The sequence below is a fragment of the Geotrypetes seraphini genome, chromosome 15 (assembly GCF_902459505.1).
Source record: "Geotrypetes seraphini chromosome 15, aGeoSer1.1, whole genome shotgun sequence".
In the NCBI taxonomy this organism is placed as follows: Eukaryota; Metazoa; Chordata; class Amphibia; order Gymnophiona; family Dermophiidae; genus Geotrypetes; species Geotrypetes seraphini.
The window spans coordinates 68,981,224-69,007,583 of record NC_047098.1 but is presented as its reverse complement, the minus strand read 5'-3'; the positions used below and the strand labels follow the sequence as shown (position 1 = coordinate 69,007,583).

Here is a 26,360-nt window from a genome sequence, read left to right as displayed (position 1 = left end):
TTGTGACCTGGATTGATCACTGGAAACAGGACACTGAGCTAGATGGACCATTGGTTTGACCTAGTATGACTATTTTTATGTTTACAAATGACCATAATCTACTACATGCCAATCTCTGATGACATGTATTTTGCAGCGCACATAGCATACTATGATTTACACACATTCTTTAACACCCACACCTGAAATGCTCATGTAGCATTTATTTTTCTTTATAACATAATAGTTGGCATACTGGGACAGACTGCAGGCCCATCAAGCCCAATATCCTGTTTCCAACAGTGGCCAACCTGGGTCACAAGTACCTGGCATGATCCCAAAGAGTAAAGCATATTTATGTTGCTTAAAATAAGCATTGGATTTCCCCACACCCACCTTAATAATGGCTTATGGACTTCTCTTTTAGGAACATATGTAAACCTTTTTTAAACCCTGCTTTCGCCAAAACTTTGTTTGGAGAATCCTTATGCAGAACTGCAGACTGCCTTTTGTTCCTTCTAGATGCCCTTTGACATGGCCTTATGGGCAAAAGATGGCCACATCAGGCGTTGTTTTTATTGTGCATCAAAGCTTCCATTTCAACCCTGCCTCACATCAGTCCCCAAATTTAGTTTGCAGAAATATGATGCCAGAACTCACCAGGAGCAGAGAGAATACGAGAGACGGAAGCCAGGAGAAGAAAACAGCAAGCAATGAGACAGAACTTCATACTGTTGGGTATGGGAATGATCTTCAGGTCTTGACCAAACTCTTTTTCCTCCTCTTTGCTGACTGATCTGCATTTCTTTCCTCCACAATTTATCCCAGGCTGGGAATAATGATGGGGAATTCCAATGAAAGGAAACAGAATTCCCTAAATGGCATAGTGCTGATGTCACAAAAGTGTTGTGGTTTGTTTTTTTTTTTCTGAATCTGGGTGAGGGAGGGGAGACAAAGAAAACCATCTGGATGCTGGCCCCTTTTGGAGCAGAAAGGTCAGGTGTTGTGAAATCCAGTTATTTCTCTACAGACTTAGTTTCATTTTCCTGTACTTGCCTGGGCTTTAGCTTAATGACAAGGGTTCTGTTCAATGTGGAAAACAACTTTCTTTCTTGATTTTTAGCTGTGCTCGTAAAAGCCCCCTCTTATTAATCTGCTTTAGGGTTTTTTTTAATTGCAAGTCACTGCAGTAAAAGCTCTGATGCTCATGTTCAAGGAATGATACTGATATTTACCGGCAGCATCTGAACTATCGCAGCCTTACTTTCCTGTCAGTGCTTGAGCACTGATTGGAAAATAAAGCAACTCAGACCCAACACTACGCAGGGCCCCGATTCCTCCTAAATAGAGCCCCCCAAAAGCTTGGAGGTCTGGTGCCTCCTCCACCATTGCTGCCCCCCTGCTGATGCCCTCCCACCTCATAAGGAAGATCAGCAGGAGGGATGCCCGCTCCCTTCTGCTGCATGGTCGGGGATCTCCCCTGACAACCTCCCAACACACCAAGCCTGGCGGTCTAGTGGGCTATCCCTCCTCTGACCTCTCCGGTACCGCCCTGACAGCAAGCTCCCATCTGACAACTCCCCACACCAGTCCTGCTGGTCTAGTGGGCCGCCCCAATCTCATTCCTTTTATAGAAGACCGACAGAAGAGACGCTCACTCCTGCCAGCAAGCCTGCCTCTTCAAAATGGCTGGCCATCCCCTTCCTGGTACATCCTGGGATGCACTGGGGAGGGGCCTAAGACCTCTCCTATAGCATACAGGATCTCTAAGGAAGATGAGATAGTAGATGACATGGTTAGGCAGACTAAACAAGCCATATGGTCTTTATCTGCCTTCATTTGTCTATGTTACACATTATATGCATGTATTTTCTCTATCCCTAGTGGGTTCACAATTTTAAATTTTATTTTGTATCTGTCACAGTGGGCTCACAATCTACGTAATGTACCTGGAGCTCAAGGTCTTTCTTTATTAATATGTCAGAAATATACCCCCCCCCCTAAATAATTGAATGGTCATCAATACCACAAATTTAAAATCATCCATTGTATGACTGTATTGAACCCAATGGGCTACTAAGGGCATATCATTTTTCACTAGACGTAAATTGCTTAAGTGTTGGGCAATACGGTATTTAATTTTACGTTTAGTTTGTCCTACATACCACTTTTGACTAGGATACCTGATACCATACACGACCTGACTCGTGTTACAATTGGTTCTATCATGCAACACAAACACTCTACTACTATTAGGAATCTATTTCCAAAGCAAATTTACAGTATACACAATTGTGACATTTCCCATGGCCTCCCACAATTTTCACTCGCCGCTTGTCATTTGTACTAGACAGAATTTCTTTAAGATTACGGCCCCGAGTGAACGTAAATCTAGGTAACTGCTGCAAAGTTTTCATAAGGTTTGTCTTTTTTTAGCATTCACTCACCATATCTAGTCTGCCCAACCTGATTCAATCAAACCAACAAATTTGTAGATTGAATCGGGTTGGGAAGACTAGATGGACCATTCGGGTCTTTATCTGCCACCATCTACTATGTTACTATGTTACTTTTTTTTTAAATTACATTTTATTTTTACATTAAAGATCAAACTTTGAACAAAGGAAATACTAAGGGGCCCCTTTTACTAAGAAGTGCTAGCCGATTTGGCACGCGCTAAATGCTAAAGAGTCCATTATATTCTATAGATGCGTTAGCCTTTAACACACGCTAAATCGGCTAGCACGCCTTAGTAGAGGAGGGGGTAAATTTTTAAAGAAGAAAAATAGGACCAATTAATTATTTAAGAACATAGTCCACAAAATAAAATGAAAGAGAAACTAGTCACATCCTCAGGAAATTAGATTTACATAAGAAAATTTTTAAATAAAGAAATACAGAGTATACTGTTAATCTAATTTCAAATGACTGGGTTATCAACATCAGGAGACTTTGAGATAGCTTTGCCTTCCAAAAAAAAACTGTAATTGATCTGGTTCATAGAACACATAGCTATTGTTTTGATATAGACTACAACAAATTCTAAACAAAATGGCGGCTGGTTAAGTCATCAATTGCACTGTCTTTCTTTCCCCTTTTTATTTATATTAGTATATTAGTTGTGTTGATAAAAATTTATAAACAAAGCCCTGCCAGTTAAACATCTGTTTCAACAGTTCAGCAACCAGAACTTTGATTTATAAGGAAGGAATAAGCTAAATATTGCAGTACTGAGGCTTGTATGGATGCTGCGAGGACCGGGACGGTGAATGGGATGGTAGTGACGGTGACGGGGCGGTGAAGGGAATGGCGGTAATGGGGTGGTGAAGGGGACAGTGGGCCGGGGATGGGGCAGTGATGGGAACAGATTTTTTTCCCCCGTGTCATTCTCTAGTAGAAAGATCTAATCCACCAGCTTCTCCTGCCACTACTTCTTCACTTTTAACTAAGTTGACATAGTTCTTCATCTTTCTTCACTTTTTCCAACACATACTCATTTCTTATTTCTATTTTGGCATGTCACATTTTGGCACCTTATTCTGTTATTTCTCCACAGATCATATTTTAATTTTTCCATTATTGTCTGAATGAGCTCTTATCATCTATCTCTCAGCTCAGTGTTATCCTATCATCTATATTATTCACTATTTACTCACATCTTACATTCATCTTTTATTTTTCATGCATTCATGTACATACATAATTCCCTAGGACCCCTGAAGAAGGCGTTCACAGCCGAAACATGGACGGTGTTGAGTCCGTACCACAATTCATTACTGTGTGTTATATGGATTGATGTTTGCTTACCTGCACCATTTGAATTATTTGTGAAGAATCTATAATAATAATACCTTAGTTAGCGCATGCGCAATTGAAACTCCGTGCCTCCGTGCCACATTAAAACGCATGCGCAGTCAGCAGAAAACAGAAGAGAAGCAAGTCAGAAAAGGAGAACATGAGTACAGCTGCCTGGAACCGAACACGTCAGTAGCAGAGAGGGGTCTCGGGAGGCGTGGCTTAGAGGAAGAGTAATCCCGAAGCCTGACAGAGATGGGGGGTGAGGGGCGTGGCTAAAAGGGGCGTAGTCCCCATATGATTCTTTAGGAGGAGGGGCCCAGGAGGCGTAAATTATAGGAGTCCCATTAGTGGCTCAGAGGGGAGGAATTCCGGGTGATGTTTAGAGCAGAGCAGGCTGGGGGGTTTGGGGCGTGGTATAATTTGAGCTCAGATTCAAGATTCCTTTAATAGCATAGCATGACTTTTGCATATGATGCCACAGTAATACACTGTTGAGGGTCGTGTATTCAAAAAGAATTATAACATCTGCACTGACCTTTTTGTTTTTAATTCACTCACTCTGATTCTTATGAATGATTTTAATGCATGAATGTGTGCAGTAGACTTGGAGGCGGAGTTAAGGGCAGGCTGAGGGCTAGCATAGAAGTTATACAGTAGATAGGTCATGAAATGAAACTGCCCTGAATGTCTAATAATAAGGCAAAAGGGGTCAAATAGGAGAAGGGAACTAGGGGCTGAAAAAAAGGGGTAGGTGGGAGAAGGGGGCTGGGGGGGCTAAAAAGGGGTTTGGAGCTGGGACTGAAAAAAAGGGGACATGTGAGGGAAGGAGGCTTTAAAGGGAGGTTCTTGGGAAAAGAGACCTGGTGTAGGAGGCTGTTAAAAGAAGACAGTTCGGAGAAGAGGGCTGCAGCTTGGGACTGCAAAAGGTGAGTTGCGAGAGAAGGGTTCTTGGTCTGGATTTGGGGGCTGAAAAGGAAGGCAGGATAAAATAACATTATTCGCCGATGATGCCAAATTATGTAATACAGTAAGTGAATGCAATTTGCAGGATAGTATGGCACAGGACCTGCTTACATTGGATGGTCCTCGACCTGGCAGCTGAGCTTCAACGCTAAGAAATGTAAGGTCATGCACCTCGGTAGCGGAAATCCATGCAGAACTTACACCTTGAATGGAGAAACTTTAACTAGGACTTCAGCAGAATGAGATTTAGGAGTAATCATCAGTGCAGACATGAAAACTGCCAATCAAGTGGAGAAGGCTTCATCTAAGGCAAGGCAGATGATGGGTTGTATCAGTAGAAGCTTCGACAGCCGGAAGCCTGAAGTCATAATGCCATTGTACAGAACCATGGTGAGACCTCATCTGGAATACTGTGTGCAATTCTGGAGGCCACATTACCGTAAAGATGTGCTCAGAGTCGAATCGGTTCAGCGGATGGCCACCAGGATGATCTCGGGGCTCAAGGGTCTCTCGTACGAAGAGAGACTGAACAAATTGCAGCTCTACACTCTCGAGGAACGTAGGGAGAGGTGAGACATGATTGAGACATTTAAATACATCACAGGACGTATCAAGGTGGAAGATGATATCTTCTTTCTCAAAGGACCCTCGGCTACAAGAGGGCATCCGCTCAAACTCAGGGGCGGGAAATTTCGTGGCGACATCAGGAAGTATTTCTTCATGGAAAGAGTGGTTGACCATTGGAATAAGCTTCCAGTGCAGGTGATTGAGGCCAGCAGCGTGCTAGACTTTAAGAATAAATGGGATGCCTATGTGGGATCCCTACGTGGGTCGAGCTGAGGAATTGGTCATTAGGGAATAGACTTAAGAGGATGGGTCAGTAGAGTGGGCAGACTTGATGGGCTATAGCTCTTTTCTGCTGTCACCTTTCTATGTTTTTCTATGTGTGATAAGGAGACTGGGCCTAGAACTGAGGGCTGGAAGAGCAGGTATGAGAAGGGGCTTAGGGTTGGGGACTATAAAAAGGGAATATAATAATAACAATAAAAAAATTATTCTTTTATACCGCTATTACCCAAGAGTTCTAGGCGGTTTACAGCGTAAGAAACTGAACAATCAACGAAGTACATACATATCATAAGATTAAAAAAAGCAAGATTAAAAATGGTAAAATAATTACAATGTTAAGAAGGCCTAATTATGTGATAAATTTGTCAAACAAAGCAGACTTTACTAATTTTCAAAAAGAACAGTAAGACACGGCTTGATGAAAACATTCACCAAGCCAACATTGAAGTTTGCCTGCCTGAAATGCTAAAGTCCTTTAAAAAAAGGTCTTATATCTAACACCATTTGGCTTGGGATAGGTAAATAAGTTTGAGCTTCTCGTAATCCTTGATGGTCTATAAAATTCAAAGTGAGGAACAAATAAATATGTGAGAGAAGGGAGCTGTGGATGAAAAAAGGGGGAGGTGGGAGAAGGGGGCTACAAAAGGGGACATGTGAGAGAAAGGGGCTGAAGATAGGAGCTCGAAGAATAAGTGAAGAAGCAAAGGTTGATGGGGAAAGCAGAGGGAGTTCTATGGAAGTGAAGGACAGAGAAAGGGGACAGATTTTTAAGTTGGTGGAAAAAAGTGGAAATAGGGAAGGTAAAAGAGAAAATGGGGGTCTGAATATGGGGGTAAGACATAAGAAGAATAGCAATACTGGATTAGACTAATCTATTCTAGCAGCCGTTAATATAACGGGCTTAAACACTAGTCATTACAATAAATTTTGACATCAAGTACTTTAAGTACTGGTTTTGGTTATGCTGAACATAGCACAACATGCATGACTGTGCCACCCCCTTCCCAAGGCAGATTCCTAGTCCACTTTTAGTGGCACAGCCAGCCTGGCTAGAGGGGTGTGCCCTGCAGCCATGAATCTGCACTGGGAAGAGAGAGAGACAGAAGTTTAATGGGACATGGAAATAGAAACTGAGGCCTCCAGCAGGCAAATTGCAATCTTGGTTAGATGAATGTATCCATCATGCTATGTCTTATTGTTCTTTTCGAAAATCAGTTAAGACTACTTTGTTTGACAAATTCATTACCTAACTTAGGAGTTTTTAAGACTGTAACTAGTATATTCTATGTGATTGTACTCTCGCCGATTGTACAGCTTCTCTTGGTGTAAACCGCCTGGAATTACTGGTGATGGCGGTATAGAAGAATAAAGTTATTATTACTGCCCTGGATCCAGGTAGATGGAGTTCATTTACGTAACAAGCTGAAAAGTCGCTTAAGATAAGAAGTTTAGTGACAAGATTCATTGAGAATTTTTTCTTTGGTTGCTCTGATTATACAATGTGGGTGGCTGTGGCATGTGAGGTTTGCCTGAGAGTGGATGAGGATGGAGTTCTGCGGAAACCAACATCCCTATGGTTAAACAACAGCTGAAACTGTGGAAAAAGGCTTGTGATTTGAGCAGAGGTTTTAAACTGGCAGCGATAGCTGAAAGCTCACTAAATGAAAAATGCTGAAATTCATAAAGGAGATTTTATTTGCATAACCCGCAGTGGCTGAGGGAGCAGTTTCTGCACTGTGGCTGAATGGCCAGGCTCAAAAAGGGAAATAAAGACAGTACCTAAGTGTTTTCATTACAACCATGTAGAGAAGGCTAAAACTTGTCTTGGAAAAGGTTGGTTAACCACAGTAAAGGAAACAGCAAGAGACACACTTACTTCTACTACTACTACATATTCAGGGCTGTACATTAAACAGGTAAGAGACAGCCCCTGCTCAGCAGAGCTTACAAGTCTAATTAAATCAGACAAACAGGACAAATAGGGGTTAAGGAATTTGTCACAAAGGGCATGATAAACGGATATGGGCACTGTACAAGTTAGTGGGAGTTAGGAGTTAAAAGCAACCTCGAAAAAGTGGGCTTTAGCCTAGATTTGAATATTGCCAGAGACGGAGCTTGACGTACTGACTCAGGCAGTCTGTTCCAGTCATACGATGCAGCAAGATAGAAGGGACGGAGTCTGGAGTAGGCAGTAGAGAAGAAGGGTACAGATAAGAGAGAGTAACCCGACAAATGGAGTTCCTGGGGAGGAGTGTAAGGAGAGAGCTGCAGAGTGAATGTGGAAATGAATAGGAAGCCAATGAAGTGACAAGAGGAGAGGAGTAAAGTGGTGGAATATAAGTTGTGCAGCAGAATTTTTAATGGATTGAAGGGGGGAGAGATGGTTATTAATAATAATAATAATTTATTTTCTTGTATACGCCCAAACAGTAGTTCTGGGCGGTTCACAACAGGAGAATACTGATACATTTCAGCAGATGGTACAGTTTCATAGAACACACTATCTACGTACAATCTAAAATTATATAATAAAAGTAATACAATTGTTAAAAACATTCAAGTATAATGTTAAAAATTATTAAAAAATTAAAACATTCTATGACAATAAGAAAAGAAACAAAAGACCTCATTTAAATATATCAAAATTAATATTCTTATTTGTCAAATAAATAGGTCTTTAATGATTTCCTAAATGTGAAGTAAGAATTAGATTGTACAATCATCGGACTTAGCCAGGAGTTCATCTTCCCAGCTTGATACTCCAAAGTCCTGTCTAAAAAGGTCTTAAAACGACAGGCCTTTGGAGTAGGGAAGATGAACTTTCCGGAATTTCTAGTTCCTTTTGTTGAGTAAGAAAGTTTCAGATAGGGGGGACAAATATGAGGGAGATAATCCAAAAAGCACCTTATAACAAATGCATCTGAACTTAAAAAGCACTCTGGCCCCAAAAGGCAACCAATGCAACTTGGTATAAAAAGCGCTAACATGATCATATTTTTTAAGATTAAAAATCAGGCGAACTGCAGCATTTTACACCAACTGAAGTCTTAATATAATCTTTTTAGGTAACCCCAAATAAATTATATTACAATAGTCTAAAAGTTGTTAATACAATAGATTGAACCAGTAATCGAAAAGATTCGCTATCAAAAAACTTTTTAATGGTTCATAATTTCCATAAAAGCGCATAATTTTTTTAAATTAATAAATCTGTATGTTTCCTAAAAGTTAATGTGCGATCCAAAGTAACCCAAAGAATTTTCAAATTAGATGCTATCTCAAAATTTTGGCCCTTCAGTTGGATACTTTTTTCTTGAATTTTCTCATTAGGGCTTGCCAAAAAAAAACCTTGTTTTTTCAGGATTAAGCTTCAACCTAACCTGTAGCATCCATAATTCTACCTTTTCTAAGATTATAGAAACTCAAGTAATTAATTCATTTGAGATGTTCTTACAAGGTAGCAATATAGAGATGTCATCTGCATAAATGTAAAACATTACTTCTAGACTTTGGAGTAAATGCTCCAGGGACACTAAATAGACATTAAACAACATTGGGGATAAAGGAGAGCCCTGTGGTACTCCGCATGAGTTCCTTCAAGAGGAAGAATATTTCTCATCGGAAAACACTTTATATGTTCTTTGTTCTAAGAACCCTCTGAACCAATTTTGTACCTTACCACTGATCCCGATTGAGTCCAAGCAGTTTAACAGTAGATCATGATCACCTAAATCGAAAGCGCTGCTTAGATTCAATTGCAGGATCAGGGCACTAGTACCAGTACTGAACAGAACGGTGAGTTGATTTAATAGTGATGCTATTACTGATTCTGTACTGTGTCCAGAACGAAACCCAGATTGATTTTCATGTAGGATATTATATTTCTCTAAATAATTCACCAATTTGGCATTCACCAGTCCCTCTAATAGTTTTTCAAATAATGGGATACTTGCAACTGGCCTTTAGGGTTTTTTTTTGCTAGCAAGTGACTCCTTCTGTTTTTTTACTATAGGGGTTATTATTATTTTTCCTAGGTTTTTTTCAAATTGTCCGGACTGAAATTGAGAAGTAATCCTTTTATAGAGATGAGCTCTAAAGGTAGGCGAGGCATTCACCAATACGTTCCTTGGACATATATCTAAACGACAATATTTTTTTGCATACTTTGAATATAATTTGCTAAAATGTTCCCAATCTGGGATAGCAAATTTTTCCTACATCATGTCTATCCTAATTTCCTCTAGTTGTTATGTGGAAGACCTGTGAGAAGTAAATTGCAGTAATCTAGGCGAGAGGTGATAAGGGTTTTGGTAGTGTGCTCAGAAAGAAACAACAGTAAAGATGTGCACAGAATTGAATCGGTTCAGCGGATGGCCACCAGGAAGAAAGACTGAACAAATTGCAGCTCTGCACTCTCGAGGAACGTAGGGAGAGGGGAGACATGATCGAAACATTTAAGTACCTCACGGGACGTGTTGAAGTGGAAAATGATATTTTCTTTCTCAAGGGACCCTCGGCCACAAGAGGGCACCCGCTCAAACTCAGGGGCGGAAAATTTCATGGCGACACCAGAAAGTATTTCTTCACAGAGAGAGTGGTAGATCATTGGAACAAGCTTCCAGGGCAGGTGATCGAGGCAGACAGCGTGCCAGACTTTAAGAATAAATGGGATACCCATGTGGGATCCCTACGAGGGTCAAGATAAGGAAATTGGGTCATTAGGGCATAGACAGGGGGTGGGTAAGCAGAGTGGGCAGACTTGATGGGCTGTAGCCCTTTTCTGCCGTCATCTTCTATGTTTCTAGCAATCTGTTGAATCTGTGAAAGAAAGAGAGAGGAGTCGAAAATGACCCCAAGATTGTGAGCAGATAAGACAGGGAAGATGAAAGTATTATCCACAGAAATAGAGAATATGGGAAGAGGAAAGGTGGGTTTAGGGGGAAAGATAAGAAGCTCAGTCTTAGTTTTAAATGGCAGTGAGACATGGCTGCAAACAAGGGCCTGAGCTCAGTAAGATTCAAATTTAAACAAATTTGAAATATACCACCTATAAAAAAAATGATCTAAGGGCAGTTCACATAGATTGTAAAAATTAAAGCAAAAAATAAAAATAAAGTACTCTTAGAAAAAGAAATCTTACACATTTCTAAAGGATAAAGGAAAAGTTTAGCTTTCTCCCTACATTTCTGTTTAGTTCTCTGTTTTCTTTTCTCCTGAATCCATCTGATGTCCTATTGACAAATCTAAATCCCTCTCTCTGTGCTTTATTGTCTCATTCATGCCCTGAGAGTCTGGAGCTGTACTGGCTTGGAATACTGTAATTGCCAGGTGACTTGTTTGATAAAGCTTCAATTGCAACTTTAACCTCTTCTTTTAAAATATCTGGCTCTTCTTCAGTGTCAGTTTTCATTTCAATTTCCCACATTACTTTCCTTGTAAAAATTTTCCATATATTCTTTCCATCTTATTTTAATGCTTTCTGAATTGTTTAATATCACATTCCATTGGTGTCTTTAAGCATTCCCAATCAAGGTTGGAGTGTCTACCTCAATCTCTTAATATCTCGATAAACTAATCTGGTTATACCATATGCATGCTCTGATTCAATTTTCTGAAATATATCCTTAAAATATAATTCCTTGTCTTGCTGAATTTGGCATTGAAACACTTGACTTATTTGTGATACTGTACTTCTAATCTAATCTAATACTTGGTTTTATATACCGAATCTTCATTCTGAGAAAGATTGACTCAGTTTACAATAATTTTTTTTTTTTATATTCTTTATTCATTTTATATTTACATCAAGTGTACAGAAAATAATAACAGATTAACTTAATACATCACTTGAAATACCACAGTATTTTCCCAAAACCATTTACAATAATTAACTTGACAGGTAAAGAACATGGAGAAGAGTAGATTTCAAAATGAATTAATTTCCAAAGTGTTTAGTAAATAAGGTGGTTTTTAAGAACTTACGGAAAGATTGAAGCAAACCAGAACTTCTTAAAAGGAACAGAAGATCGTTCCAAAGTTGAGGAAATTTAAAAATCAAAGATTGATTAAAAGACTTAACTCCTTTAATCCCTTTTCTGGAAGGAAGAGATAGTTTAAACTGTTGGTCACCTCTTGCGAAAGAGAATCTATAAAGATTCCAGGATAAAGGAACAAGAGGAGTGAAGATACCATATAGGATATTAAAAATAACACAAGCACACATAAACGGAACTCTAAAATAAAATACTTTTCCCTACCACTGGAAAGAGGATTGACTCATTTGAACTCTGGTGCTAGAGAAGGATTCTATGAGTGCCATGGACCACCAGGAGAGCTAACAAATAAATTTGGGAAGATATCAGACCAGATATGAGTCACATCAAGCCCACATGATGAAGTTGGTACATAGACTAAAGTACGTGGGACAACCGCACACTGACAAAGCCACTTGGACAAATGCGCGCAGGATTTCAGTGTACCAGATTAAAACTTAACTTTAAAGAGCTCCAAGGGTTTTTTTAGGGGGTAGAAGTGTTGCCGCTGCTGTTGGGGGGGGGGACCAGCCCCCATTACAGTGGAAAGTGTAATTTTTCCCTCTTTTTTAGGGAACAATTACAGTTTCCTCTCTAAGTGGGTAGGTTCCCCCTACCCCCAACGGCAGCGGCAACACTTCTAAGTGTGGGGAAGGTTTCCCCCTCCTACACACCCCCTCGGATCGCTTTAAAGTTAAGTTTTAATCTGGCACGCTGACCTCTAATCTAATCATCCATTTGTGAGTCACACATACCTATACAGGCAAGTTACAGGCATTATTGCTGTCTTTTAACCATTATATCATCACTTAAGCAATAGGTATGTTGGTGAAGCCATTAGTTATTATGGTGCCATTGACTCGTGCTTAAGTCCTAGCGACTTGATGAATTACAGGCATTATTTTTCATTTAACCCCTGTACATACATTGTGTATCTTTCTGCTTCTCTCCCCTTTACCCATGCAGATGGCTGGGTAATGTTATTTCATTTATAGTTCATGTAAACCACTAAAGTTTCAAGCACTAAGATGAACTTGGGAAAATCCACTGCTTATTCATAAATTAGCAGCATAAAATCTGTTTTGCTCTTTGGGATCTTGCCAGGTACTTGTGATCTGGATTGGCCACTGTTGAAAACAGGATATTGGGCTTGATGGACCTTCGGTCTGTCCCAATATGGAAACGCTTATGTTCCAATGTTATGTTCTTGTGGTTTCAATAAAGCAAAGTCAGCCACATATGCTTTAAACTCTGATACAAGGAAATTCCCTTCTCAATCCCTTTCTCTCCTACTAGTGAAAGAGCAAAGAAATCAGACACAGCATCAGGAGCCAAATCTTTATGGGGACACAGCCAAGTCCTCATTTAAACAATGTACCGGACACCTGGGAGACAGACAGACATAATCAGAACAAACAAATAATTTTATATATAGGAAAAGATTAAATTAAATTACATTAGATTAGATTGGGGTGTCATATATCTATTTTAGGTTCCCATTTACAAAGCTACGGTAGTGATTCTGCCATAGTAAATGCACTGAAGCCCAGAGGAATTGAGTGGGCTTCGGTGCATTTACCGTGGCTTTATAAAGCAAGGAATTATGTGGCTAGAATAAATTCTTTAGTGGAGATTTTAAAAAGGACTATGGCAAACTGTGAGCACAGTTGTAAACTGTAATATGATACATCAGAGGGCACAATGCAATGGTTATACCAGGGGCTAGATTCATCAACCTGCCTGATCGGGCCCGATTCGGGCAGGTCCGACGAATTCTGGAAGCTAAAATATGCAGATCGGATCACCATTGTGCGATCCCCGCGCATGCGCAGACCATCTGTAGATGGTTTGCGCATGCCCATCCGAGCTGCAACCTTTTTTAAAAAATTTTAACTTTCCCTTTTTTTTTTTTTTATTTTTTACTAGTTTTTAGCCCTGCGAGCCTGTGGTTTTAACCCACTTTAAATCCGTGGGTTAAAACCACAGGCTATCAAGGCGGGGAAGGGCAGGAGTTTATACTGCATAAGATAAGACTTTTCACAGCTACAGGGAGTCATGAGATTGTGCTGAATGAAGCAGTGCGGAGCAGAGCAGGGCGGCATTCGGGAGACACGGGGCAGAGCAGGACGGCATTCAGGGTGAGACAGGAGACAAGAGATCTGGGCAGAGCAGGATTGGAAAGACGTTTTTGACTGGTTCCCAGCAGTCATTTCTTCAGTTGATTAACCCAACTGAATTCTGGTCACACTATGACATCACTCATAACCAAGATGAAGAAAACAATCAATTTATGTGCTCTTGGATCAAAACCAGCACCCGCATACTAAACGAAATAGCCCCACTGAAAAAAAAAAGGAAGAGACCTAGATACCTAACAGGCTGGTTCGACCCAGAGCTCCTAGAGATAAAGAGAGAATTAAGAAAGCTAGAAAGAAAATGGTCAAAACTAGGAACCCCAGAGACTAGAAATGCCTGGCACCAAAAGCTGAAAAGCTATAAAATCTCAGCCAAAGAAAAGAAAAGAACCTTCTATGCCAACATAATTGGTAACACCTCCATAAACAGCAGCAAACTTTTCAGACTGGTCCATGACTTATATGACATTCAATCTCACACAAACCTGACAGAAGAATCCACAGTGACAGCCGACAACCTGGTGGACTTCTTCAACACCAAAGTAAATAACTTAAGACACTCTATAACGGATTCTCCAGACTCCCACTGGGACTACTCCATTCCACAAGACCTAGTTGCCGCCAAAGCAGACATGAACTGGTCCAACTTTAGTGAGACCGATTGGCAAACATTTAACAAATTCTACAACAAATACGTCAAATCATACTGCAGCTTGGACACTTGCCCCCCAGATGTAATGAAAGCAGCCCCAATCATCTTCAAAACCAAACTACTCAACAGGATCAACCTACAACTAACCGCAGGAATATTTCCAAAAAACTTAGGTCAAATTGTAATAACACCCATTAAAAAGAACAACAAAGAACCACCCAACAACCTAACCAATTTCAGACCTATCGCAAATATCCCTCTTGCGGTCAAAATAATGGAAGGGATAGTAAATGCTGAACTAAACTCATATTTAGACAAATTCAACTTACTGCACAACAACCAGTCAGGCTTCAGACCTGGTCACAGCACCGAAACAATCATGGCCTCACTACTTAACCACCTTTACGCCCTCCTCACCCAAGGTACCAGCGCCATGATCCTACAACTGGACCTAAGTAGCGCCTTTGATCTAGTAGATCACACCATTCTTTTGAACTGCCTAGAAACCACAGGCATCACAGGCTACGCTCACAATTGGTTCCAGGGATTCCTCAGGAACAGATCCTACCAGGTATTCAAAGATGACAAACTTTCCCATAGCTGGAATAACAACTGCGGATTACCTCAGGGTTCCCCCCTCTTTAATATCTACCTCAGCTCATTAGGAAACCTGCTACAAAGCCTAGGGCTCACCTTCTACATCTATGCAGATGACATTACTGTAGTGATTCCGCTAACCGCCCTAACGTCACAATTTTCCAACTCCTTAACCAACATCCTAAATCAAATAGAGCGCTGGATGATGGCCTTCAAACTGAAACTCAACACAGAAAAAACCAAATTCTTCCTGGCATCACCCAACGAAAACATAAAAGAAAATTCAATTCATCTACAGAGCCGAGAATACAAAATTGACCAAACCATAAAGATTCTGGGGGTAACACTTGACAAACACCTAACCCTGGAAAACCACACAAATCTACTGTTTAAAAAATGTATTTCGGTCCTCTGGAAACTTCGCACTATTAAAAATTTTTTTGATGAAAAGTCCTTCCGTTTACTAGTACAATCATCCATCTTAAGCACCCTAGATTACTGTAACATCATATACCTAGGAGCTTATAAAAAGAACCTCAACAAGCTGAGATTAATTCAGAACACCGCGATCCGACTAATCCACGGTTTAAAAAAATGGGAACACATTTCCCCTTATTATCAGAAACTCCACTGGTTACCCGCAGAATCCAGAGTCCTCTTCAAGTTTGCTTGTTTTTGCTACAAAGCTGTCTTTGGGATTCTTCCAGCTTACCTAATCTCCCAGTTCTCCCCCAACGAGTCCAACCAGAGCACTTGCAGAACAAACCTATTTAATTACCCCTCATTGAAATCTTACCAATACAAAAAGTTTCTAGATAGAATGTTATCATTCCAGGCAGCTAGGCTGAACACATGGCTTGGAAAGCCCATACTTGAGGCCACTACATACGCAGACTTTAGAAAATCCCTGCAACCTCGACTATTTAACAAATTCTAAATTCCTATACCCAACTCTTCCTCGCCATGACCCTTCCACCTCGCCCCCTAATTCCAAGGCCCGAAACTAATTTTACTTTCCACCTTGAATCTCATGTACTGACATAATGTATCTTTATTGTAACCCATGTACTGACTAAATATATCTTTATGGTAACCCACCTGTATCCCTTACACTGACAAAATGCACCTTGATAGTAAACCACTTGTATTGTAACCCACTTGCATCCCATGTACTGACAAAATATATCTTTACTGTAACCCACTTGTATCCCATGTACTGACAAAATATATCTTTACTGTAACCCACTTGTATCCCATGTACTGACAAAATGAATCTTTAATGTAAATCACTTGCATCCCATGTACTGACTAAACGTATCTTTATTGTAAATCGTTTCTATCCCATGTACTGTCAAATGTATCTTTATTGTAAACCGCTTCGAACTTCACGGTATAGCGGTATATAAGAAATAAATTATTATTATTATTATTATTATTATTGATTGGACAGCCCAGTCGGATGTGAAATTTTGTGTTGTGAATTGCGTCCCTGCCTACTTTGCATGCGTTTCACCTCATTTGCATGCACGGATTGGAGGATGGTTGGCAGAGAGATAAGTGAATCGGGTTGGAGGAAAATTTGGTCGCTAAGGGGTCGCAAACGGATTGGTATACAATCGGTTTGCTTTGTGAATCTTGCCACAGATTAGAAGGAACTACAGGATGGGACATGCAAATAACTGACTTTCATTAAAGGGAGGAAATCACACAGAACTAATGCTATTCAAAGGTGAAGGCATGCGAGATCGAATAAAGGCATGTGGTAGATATATAAATTCCTGGCTAAATTATTATGGATATCGATTGGCATAATGTCAATACCTAATCCATCTACCACGTGCCTTTATACGACCTGGCATGCCTTCACCTTTGAATAGCATTATTTCTATGTGTCAATAATAGTTATATGTGATTTTCCTCCCAGGGCTACATAAACATATTGAGATCTTGAAGTTTGTACCCTATACTGTATACTTTGTGATGAAGACAATTGACCATTTTAGTAGCCTTCCTCTGACTCCATCCTGTTTATAAGTTTTTGATGGTATGGTTTCCAGAATTGTATACAATATTCTAAGCAAGGATTCACCAGTCTTATACAGAGGTATAATTACCCCCTTTTTCCTTCTAGCTATTCCTTTCCCTATGCACCCAAGTACCCTGCTAGCTTCCACTGTCGCATCAACCTGTTTGGCCACTTAAGATCATCACATATGATCATACCCAAATCCCGCTTCTCTTTCAAGCACAAAAGTTCTTCACTCCCTAAACTTACTTTTGCCTCAGGTTTTTGCAGCCCAAATGCATGACCCAGAACTTTTTAGCATTAAATTTTAGCTGCCAAATTCCGGACCATTCTTCATACTTTGCTAGGTTCTTCCTCATGTTATCGATACCATCAGGGTTGTCTACCCTATTGTAGATTTTGGTATCATCTTCAAAGAGGCAAGCCTTACCAGACAGTCCTTACCAAAATAAAAAGAACAGGCCCAAGAACTGAACCTTATGGCACACCACTAGTAACATCCCTTTCCTCAGAGCCATCTCCATTGACCCTCTGTCGCCTTCCACTTGAGCAGTTCCTAACCCAGTCCCGCCGGGAAAGATAGGGAAAATGCTTGAGTACCTGATTGTAGAACCGCTTAGATAACCTTGAAAGGCGGTATATAAAAACCTAATAAACTTGAAACAGTGTCAAAGGCTTTGCTATAATCTAAATACACCACATCTAGTGCTCTCTGGTCACGCAATCAAAGATACTGAGACAGTAGATTGCATGGAGGGAGAGCTGAGTGACAGCTCCGTACATTTATATTTCAATTCAATCACTTAAAAATAAATGCAGTAATGTCACAGAAAAAAACGAGCTTCCCCCTATAACCACTAAAGGGTGTTTTAACAACTAACAATGCTAAAAATGACTTCACCATGGCCTTGTCACATCCTGTCTTCAGTGGACCACAGCTCTCAGCAGCTCCTCCAGCAGTTATTAAAGCAGAACCTCTCAGCCCTGTACTGACCAACAGTTTCACACCTCCCCCTCCCCATTTCCTATTAAACCAATTCTGGTTTTCTTGCACTGCTGAATTTGCTCCATGATATCAGCTTTCTGCTCTCATGGAAATTCCATTTTGTTACCCCTGACCGGCCTCCAATCTAGAATAAATAGAGGCTAGAGATCAATTGGCAAGGAGAAGAAGGAAGAGACTGAACGAGTTTGGTCCCAGGAGATCAGCCCTTCACTGACAGCAACATGAAACTCTGCCTCTGTGCCATCCTTCTCACTGCCTTCTGCTCCCAAGTTCTGTCTGCGCCTGGTGAGTCCTGTTTCTCCTCTTGTTTCCCTTATTCCACTAATCATCATATTAAAACTTAGTTTGTGCTGTGCAGTGGTGAGAAACATTCAGGTACAATACTACACCCTTGCTTCACTCTGACCGATGGATAAAGCGCTCAGCCTGGATTAAGGAATATGGTTTAATCACTTCGCCGAGCACATTCTTTGATTTATTAACTGCAAATAAATTGCCACCTGTCTCTGAGAGGCCACTTAGGGCACTGTCTCAGGTGGGAATGGGTCTTGCTTTATGCAACAGAGGAATGCTTTAGATGGTTGAAGGAAACAGTTTCCAGACAGTCCTAAATCATCCTAAAATAGGTAGAACGAACATTGAACTAATGAAGGTCAATGTTCAAAAACACATATGTGGTCGGCAGCCGCTGCTACTTACACAAAATGCACTGGATGCAGAATACTTACATTCTGGCCAGAAGTAATTTATCAGTGGAGGAGAGTCAAGGGCGATCTGTGGACAGTGGCGTAGCAAGGGTAGGAAGTGCCCGGTGCTGTGGCATGCTCCCGTACCCTCCTCTCTGCATCCTCTTCAATTTAGGAAGGTACTAAAAATGCATCCATTTTTATTATATATTCCTGCTATGATTCAGAATGTCTATGTTGCTAACCTTATTAATCTTATGTAAGCCGCAGTGATTCCCAGTTGATGTCTTCAGGTATAAGAAACAATATGGTATGGTAAGAACATAGCCTTAGTGGGTCAGACCAAAGGTCCATCAATCCCAGTAGCCCATTCTCACAGTGGCCAATCTAGGTCCCTAGTACCTGGCCAAAACCCAAGGAGTAGCAATATTCCATGCTCCGATCCAGGGCAAGCAGTGGCTTCCCCTGTGTCTTTCTCAATAACAGACTATGGACTTTTCCTCCACTAACTTGTCCAGACCGTTCTTAAAACCAGCTACATTCTCCGCTTTTACCACATCCTCTGGCAATGTGTTCCAGAGCTTAACTATTCTCTGAGTGAAAAAAAATTTCCTCCAATTGGTTTTGAAAGTATTTCCCTGTAACTTCATCGAGCGTCCCCTAGTCTTTGTAATTTTTGAGGCATGAAAAATTGATCCACTTGTATTCGTTCTACTCCACTCAGGATTTTGTAGACTTCAATCATGTCTCCCCTCAGCCATCTCTTTTCCAAGCTGAAGAGCCCTAACCTTTCTAGTATGGTATGGTATTATAGAAATCTGTTTCATAAAGGTATATAGGTCCCTATGTTGATTTTCAAAGCAGAGAACAGCATAGTAAATGATGGCAAATAAAGACTCGTGTGGTCCATCCAGTCTGGCCAGCAGTCACTCATTATCAAAGCAATATGGAACCAACAATCCAGTAATTATTCATTTTACCTGCTAAGTTCAACTATAAGATGTCTTCCCCTCCCTCCAAGATAGGCGAGACCTCTACTTGCACTGATCCATTCTTGCATTTCCTCAGCCACGAAGGTGCTGTCAAAACCTACTCCAGTCCCTCCTGGTCTGGCTTCCCACATATGGGACCCAGACCATAGAAGTCTGTCCAGCATCACCTTCACTTCCCCTCCGCTGGAGCTGCCGTCAAAGCTAACTCCAGCCCATCCTGAACTTACAACATTATATATGTCACTGTGAGACCGTGCAAGTCTCTGTGCTTTGAAAATGAGTACCTCTATACCATATGCAAATACCTGGCATTTCACAACACAGTAAAAAAAACATATCTGCTTTCTATATAATTTCATCATTAGATAAAATACTTGCAGTTTGCAATGGCAAAAATGTATTCATTTTAAATGTATTTCTTATGAATTTATTGTCTTGTTTATCCTGGTTTTATGTTTTTCTTTTGTCGAATTTGATTTAAACATTTTTAAGTCATGTATTTTGTTTTATGTTTTTACTTTGTTGTGAAGTTTATATATTACTATCTGATTTATGGTGAATGTTTTGCTGTAACCCATTCTGGGCTTCTTGAGAGGACGGGCTAAATAAATAAATATTTGTTTATTTTTGTTTGTTCATTTTTCTATACCGTTCTCCCAGGAGAGCTCAGAACGGTTTTTACATGAATTTATTCAGGTACTCAAGCATTTTTCCCTGTCTGTACCGGTGGGCTCAATAGGCATAGAATAGGTATGTTTTTGCAAACTTTAGTAGGTGCCCATACCCCTTCATCCTATATCAAGTCACCTACATTTAAGCATTTATTTATTTACAATGGCCTGATATAGCGTTAATTGCATAGATTGTAGCAAAGCAGGTAATGCCTTTCAGGACCTCATTACAACTCAGCTGCTGTCCTATCGGGCCAGATTTAGTAAATGGTGTCCAAAGTGAGATGCTGTTAAGATCCCCACTACGCATTAACTCTACAAGGGTCAGTCACTTAGCACAAATTCCCACGCCCAGCTTTGAATGCGAGGAATTTCACCCGATGTAAATGCTGGTGGGCAACTCGTAAATGAAAGTCCACAATTACTGGCGTTCAGAGGCAGAGAATATCCATAGCAGTATAATAACAAATTCTACCCAAGTTATAATTTAAATCAATTCTTTTATTTATAACGGATTTTCAGTATGCTATTATGAGCCATTTATATACTCATTGATGTGGCCAACGTTTTCATAGGATCACATCTGAATTTAGTCATGATTTCATAGGGATCATTTTTCTTCTTTTTTTGCTTTTTTTAACAATATAATAACTATGTATTGAAGTATTTGACATTGCCTGTACAACAAACCTTAATAAAACTTGAAACTTATAAATGATATAGCAGTACAAAATCACTCATCTGCTCTTTAAATCATTATAAGGGTCACCTCTCCCGACATGTCCATGTTTCACTCTTATCTTCCTCAGGGTCGAGATTCACCACTTAAAGTTCTACCAAAGAGGAATCCATTGTAAAATATAGTATTCCAAAGAGAGCCACAGCAGAACAGAGAGAAACAATGTAACTTTATTCGTTTCACTTACTTTTAAGCAGTGTCTAAGCTCATGCTAACGTCAGCTGGGCAGGTAAATGGCCCTATTCTGTAATACTATGCCTACATTTTGCTCAAGTCCCCTTTTCAGTTGCAAGTGAGACAATTAGGTGCACAGTGTGATAGAATAGCACATAAATGCTAATCAGTTCCAACTTGATTATTAATGGCTTATCAGCTAATTAGTTTGCATGTGGTGCTGAGCAACCTTTATAGAATCTGGGAAATAATGGATAAAACAGTCGCAATTAAAGAACAGTGATAAAACTGTCTGTAAGGCTCTGCTCACTGCTGAAGGGCCCTCCTGAGTGTCACAAACTGGATAACCTAGTGAAAAGTGCCCTGAGATTTTGAATACCCACCAACTTTCCTGTTAACACGAGGATGAAGCAATGGTTCAGGAGGAAGGATGCTCCTGTAATGAACCAATTCCTCCTTGCAATACTCACTATTAGGCCATGTCCAAATCTTCAGAACCACCGCAACATCAAAGCACTAGAAACCGATTCCCTATGAGAAGGCTAAAGTGGCCAGAGCTCTTCAGCTTGGAGAAGAGATGGCTGAGGGAAGATATGACGGAAATCTATAAAATACTGAGTGGAGTGGAATAGGTAGGCGTGAATTTCTAAAAATACTAGGACTCTGGCATTTGTTGCCAGAGAATGTGGTGAGAGCAGTTAGCTTAGTTGGGTTTAAAAAAGGTTTGCCTAATTTCCTGAAAGAAAAGCCTATAAGCCATTAGTAAGATGAATTTGGGAAAATCTGCCTATTTCTAGGATAAGCTGGCATAAAAACCTTTTTACCCTTTTGGGATCTTCCCAAGTACTTGTGACCTGGATTGACCATTGATGGAAACAGGATACTGGGCCTGATGGACCTTCAGTCTGTCCCATTATAAAGATGTGATATAGCCTGGTTGCAAATCACGCGTGAGAGTCTTTTCATCATTTCTAATCTACTCTGGCATTTGTGCGTCACACTGTGCCTACTGAGGTTCAAGGTGACTTACAGAAGGAAAAGGATACATTAATACATTGCGGAAACCCTAAGGTAAACATTACAATACAAGGATGCACAGAAGGAGAAGGAGAACTTTGGGGATTTCTCAAGGTAGAGAATGCCGTTCTGGGTACTGAAAGAGGAGTTTGGTGCTGCTCAGTGGAGTCATGGGAGGTACATTAAGAAAGCATCTAGAGGGGAATATAGTACAACAAGAAAGTTAGTTTGAGTTCTGTGAATCTTTTTCACCAACCTGTCTCCAGTATTAAGCCTCTGGAAAAAGAAGCTTTGAGTTGCACGGTTAAGGAAAGGGGCCTATTTTTTTTTTCCTGTGTTAATAGCTATATGTGTGATGATTTCGGATTGCTATGTTTTAGTGTATGTATATTTTTATGCTTTTATGTATAACGTTTTGGAAACCGCTGAGACTTTTGGTGGTATATTTTCTCCTGCACTAATGGTTTCTTTTCTGTTCTTCCTTTTAGCGGGATCTGACCCAACCTCCTGCTGTTTTAGTTATTCAGCACGGCAGATACCTCGAAAGCATATCCGAGAATATTATTACACCAGCAGCAGGTGCTCCCAGCCAGCCATAATGTAAGTTGGCATTCAAAACAACCATTGCTCCACAAATGATTATAGCATAATTTCCACAAAAGTGGTTCATTTGTGAAATACGTAGAGCCCGAAGCCCTTTCACTGCTCACATGCTTAATACACATATGAAAAGTCCACACCACAGAGCAGTGACATAGCGAGGGTAGGGGTGCCGTTCCTTCCGCTGCACCCCCATGTCACACTCACACCCTCTTTTCTCACCCTGGTACCTCTTTAAATCTTTTCCAGCTTGGAAGTGATTTCAAAGGGAGTCAGGCTGGTGTGAGCAGCAGGCCAGAGTAGTTGCTCATGCTAGCAAAGATTTAAAGAGGTATGGGGTAGGGGCAGGGAAGGAAGGGCACAAGCGTGGCATGGGGGGGCATGGGGGGTGGAGAGGTGCCAGAGCCCCCACCAAGACAGCATTCAGAGTGGTCCACCCCCCTCTTCACTACACCACTGTCACAGAGTATTCCACAAATTGACAAGAAAGGATCAGTTTGCTTATTTACTCTTTCCAAAAATATGAAGTCTAGGGGTCAGGCAATGAAGCTACTAAGTAGTAAATTTAAAATAAATTGGGGCCAGATTCTATAAATGGAGCTCAAAATTAGGCACTGACAAACTTGATGCTATGTGCTATTCTGTAAAGGGCACAAGCCCATTATAGAATGGCACTTAAGAGTGGATCTCATGCTTAACTTTGGGTGCCAGATTAAATACACTGACCCAATATTTTACAACTATTCACACAGATTTTTTGGAATGCCCCTGACATGCCCATACTCCTCTCATGATCACATGGGAGTTAGACACGCTGCCTTAAGAATAATATGCAGTCAGATGCATGCACAAATATTAACGAGTGCCAGTTTGTTTATTTAAAAAAATTTATATTCTGCATATCCAGCGATTCTATGTGGATTACAAAATAACATACATAATAAAATCACAAAAAACATAACAAAGACAATAACCACATCAGTACAACAACACATCACACATTTCAGCAAGCTACGTATCCACCATCTGTCCCGTAGATTAACTTCAGTATTTGGTTATTAGCACCCAATTATTGGTTAGCACATGCATCTCAGGCGTGTGCACAAATTTGGGCACCATATACAGAATCTGCGGGTCAATGTGTATTTAAACTTTGGAATTTATTTCCAGAGAATGTGGTAAAAGTGGTTAGCATAGCAGGGTTTAAAAAAAGGTTCAGCCAAGTTCCTAAAAGGAAAGCCTACAAATCATTATTAAGATGGACTTGGAAAAATCTGCTGCTTATTCCTGGGCTACGCGACATAAAATCTCTTTGGGATCTTGCCAGGTACTTGTGACCTGAACTGGCACTGTCAGGATACTGTGGTTGATTGAACATGGCGATGCTTATGTTCTTATGATGACTAGGGTACCATACGGTGTTGCATACCAGGATTTAGGTATTCTGACAGACCTTTTTGTATGGATGGGACTCTATACTGAAAAAATAGGAGGTGCTACAACTTAGGACTGAGAGGAGTTATCAGAGCTGCATTTACGGGCCAGTATGTTAAAAATTTGAGGCCACTTAAAGATCTATTTAAATGAATCTGGGTACAGTCATTGTTGTCAGTGTCTTTTTTTCTTGAGACTTTTAAAGCTTTTAAAATCACACCTTCACGATTAAAATAGGGTGAGGACATAAAACAGAGGCATAACTGGGGAATGTGTAATGCTGGATTTCCCATTAACATGCCAGCTGCCATATTTTCTACAGCTTTGTCACTTGGAGGAACCGAGAAATCTGCACCAGTCCAGAAACAACATGGGTCCAAGATCACGTGAACCATTTGGAAATGAAATCAAAGAACTTGAAGCCCAGCCTGCCCAGGAACCTTTAACAGCACCTTAAGTTTTGGGGTTCTATATAAGAAATGCCCCATGATTCAGGCTTATGGACAGCTAATCCTAAAGATTAATTCTTTATTACTTCTTACGTAAAAAGACAAAGATTATTTTTGTACAATTGACTTTTTACTTTCTATGAATTGCTTATTCTTGACCAGTGAATGTGAGACATGATTTCATCAACTGTATGACTTCAGTCATGCAGTGGCATCACCTACTTTTAAGAGAAGATCAGTTAATTCCAGATTCTGATTATTTATTTTGGAAAAATCTTAAATTATTTATCCATTTTATAGTGAGTGTTCTATGTAAATACATATATATTTTTGGAGCTGGCTGGCCAGCACACCTCTCCCCCAAGGAGCCTGAAATATAAGGCCTTGAGATTCTTAATTTCTGCAATAAAAATTATTTTCTTCTGTTCATTGCTTCCTTTCATAATTTTCTTTGGATCCTGATCTCAGCTATGTATGGGACCAATATAATAAGCTGCAGTAGCACTCCTCTGGCTCGCAGCCGTTTGCTTAATTGTTGAATTTTTGTTTTTCTTGTCCCTTCATATTGCACTTGGTATGCCTATTTTCTTTGGTGTTTTCATTGGTACTATTCTTTATCCCAGGACAAGCAGACAGCATATTCTTAACTGATGGGTGACGGCACCGACGGAGCCCTGGTACGGACAATTTTAGAGTGATTGCACTCTAAGAATTAGAAAGTTCCAGTAGGCCGCACCGCGCATGCGTGAGTGCCTTCCCGCCCGACGGAGGCATGTGGTCCCCAGTTTCTTAGTTTCCGCGGAGCTAAGAAGACATGTTTTTTTCAACGGCTGTGGTTGTTTAGGGGTGGGGTGGGGTTGTTCAGGGAGTAGAGATCTGTGGGGTTTGGGTTTTGTAACCTTAAAATGTTGAGCTTGTCTGCATTTCATTGTATTACTTTGTTGGTGTATTTTGCTTGCTCAATAAAATATATTTGACTATAAGCTGCAGTAGCAAGGCTAGCCCAAGGATATCTGACACCCTAGGTCAGTGGTCTCATACTCAAATCCTTTGCAGGGCCACATTTTGGATTTACAGATACTTGAAGGGCCTCAGAAAAAAATAGTTATTGTCTTATTAAAGAAATGATAATTTTGCATGAGGTAAAACTCTTTATAGTTTATAAATCTTTCCTTTTAGCTAAGTCTTAATAATAGTAATTTATAACTAAAGAGACATATAAGAACATAAGAATTGCCACTGCTGGGTCAGACCAGTGGTCCATCCTTCCCATCAGTCCGCTCACGTGGCGGCCCTCAGGTCAAAGACCAGTGTTCTAAATGAGTCCAGCCTCACCTGCGTACGTTCCAGTTTAGCAGGAACTTGTCCAACTTTGTCTTGAATCCCTGGAGGGTGTTTTCCCCTATAACAGCCTCCGGAAGAGCGTTCCAGTTTTCCACCACTCTCTGGGTGAAGAAGAACTTCCTCATGTTTGTACTGAATCTATCCCCCTTCAGCTTTAGAGAGTGCCTTCTTGTTCTCTCTACCTTGGAGAGGGTGAACAATCTGTCTTTATCTACTA

General features: G+C 40.4%; 2 protein-coding genes across 5 annotated transcripts in view; one reads left to right on the top strand and one right to left on the bottom strand.

The window, feature by feature from the left end:
* The window catches only part of LOC117348941 (C-C motif chemokine 4-like), a 48,979-nt gene that overhangs the window by 15,128 nt on the left and 7,491 nt on the right, over positions 1 to 26,360 (bottom strand). The gene's annotated exons all lie outside the window — the stretch shown is intronic.
* Positions 613 to 25,226, top strand: LOC117348940 (C-C motif chemokine 4-like). 3 transcript variants are annotated; one of them, XM_033921632.1, is made up of 3 exons: positions 613 to 717; positions 22,805 to 22,916; positions 24,673 to 25,226. In XM_033921632.1, exons 1-3 carry the CDS (start codon positions 693 to 695, stop codon positions 24,794 to 24,796), a joined length of 261 nt encoding a protein of 86 aa, XP_033777523.1. In that variant the 5' UTR covers positions 613 to 692; the 3' UTR covers positions 24,797 to 25,226. The 3 variants fall into 3 exon arrangements, with proteins under 3 accessions (XP_033777523.1, XP_033777522.1, XP_033777524.1); XM_033921631.1 differs by lacking the exon at positions 613 to 717 and adding an exon at positions 18,098 to 18,322; XM_033921633.1 differs by lacking the exons at positions 613 to 717; positions 24,673 to 25,226 and adding an exon at positions 18,098 to 18,322 and having other exon boundaries at positions 22,805 to 22,920.

What these genes read in the sequence shown, in the direction of transcription:
- LOC117348940 (XM_033921631.1), top strand. Translation starts at nt 18,259, where the DNA reads ATGAAACTCTGCCTCTGTGCCATCCTTCTCACTGCCTTCTGCTCCCAA. An exon ending in CCAAGTTCTGTCTGCGCCTG is followed by an intron (nt 18,323 to 22,804) that starts GTGAGTCCTGTT and finishes TCTTCCTTTTAG; the next exon opens with CGGGATCTGACCCAACCTCC. An exon ending in TGCTCCCAGCCAGCCATAAT is followed by an intron (nt 22,917 to 24,672) that starts GTAAGTTGGCAT and finishes TATTTTCTACAG; the next exon opens with CTTTGTCACTTGGAGGAACC.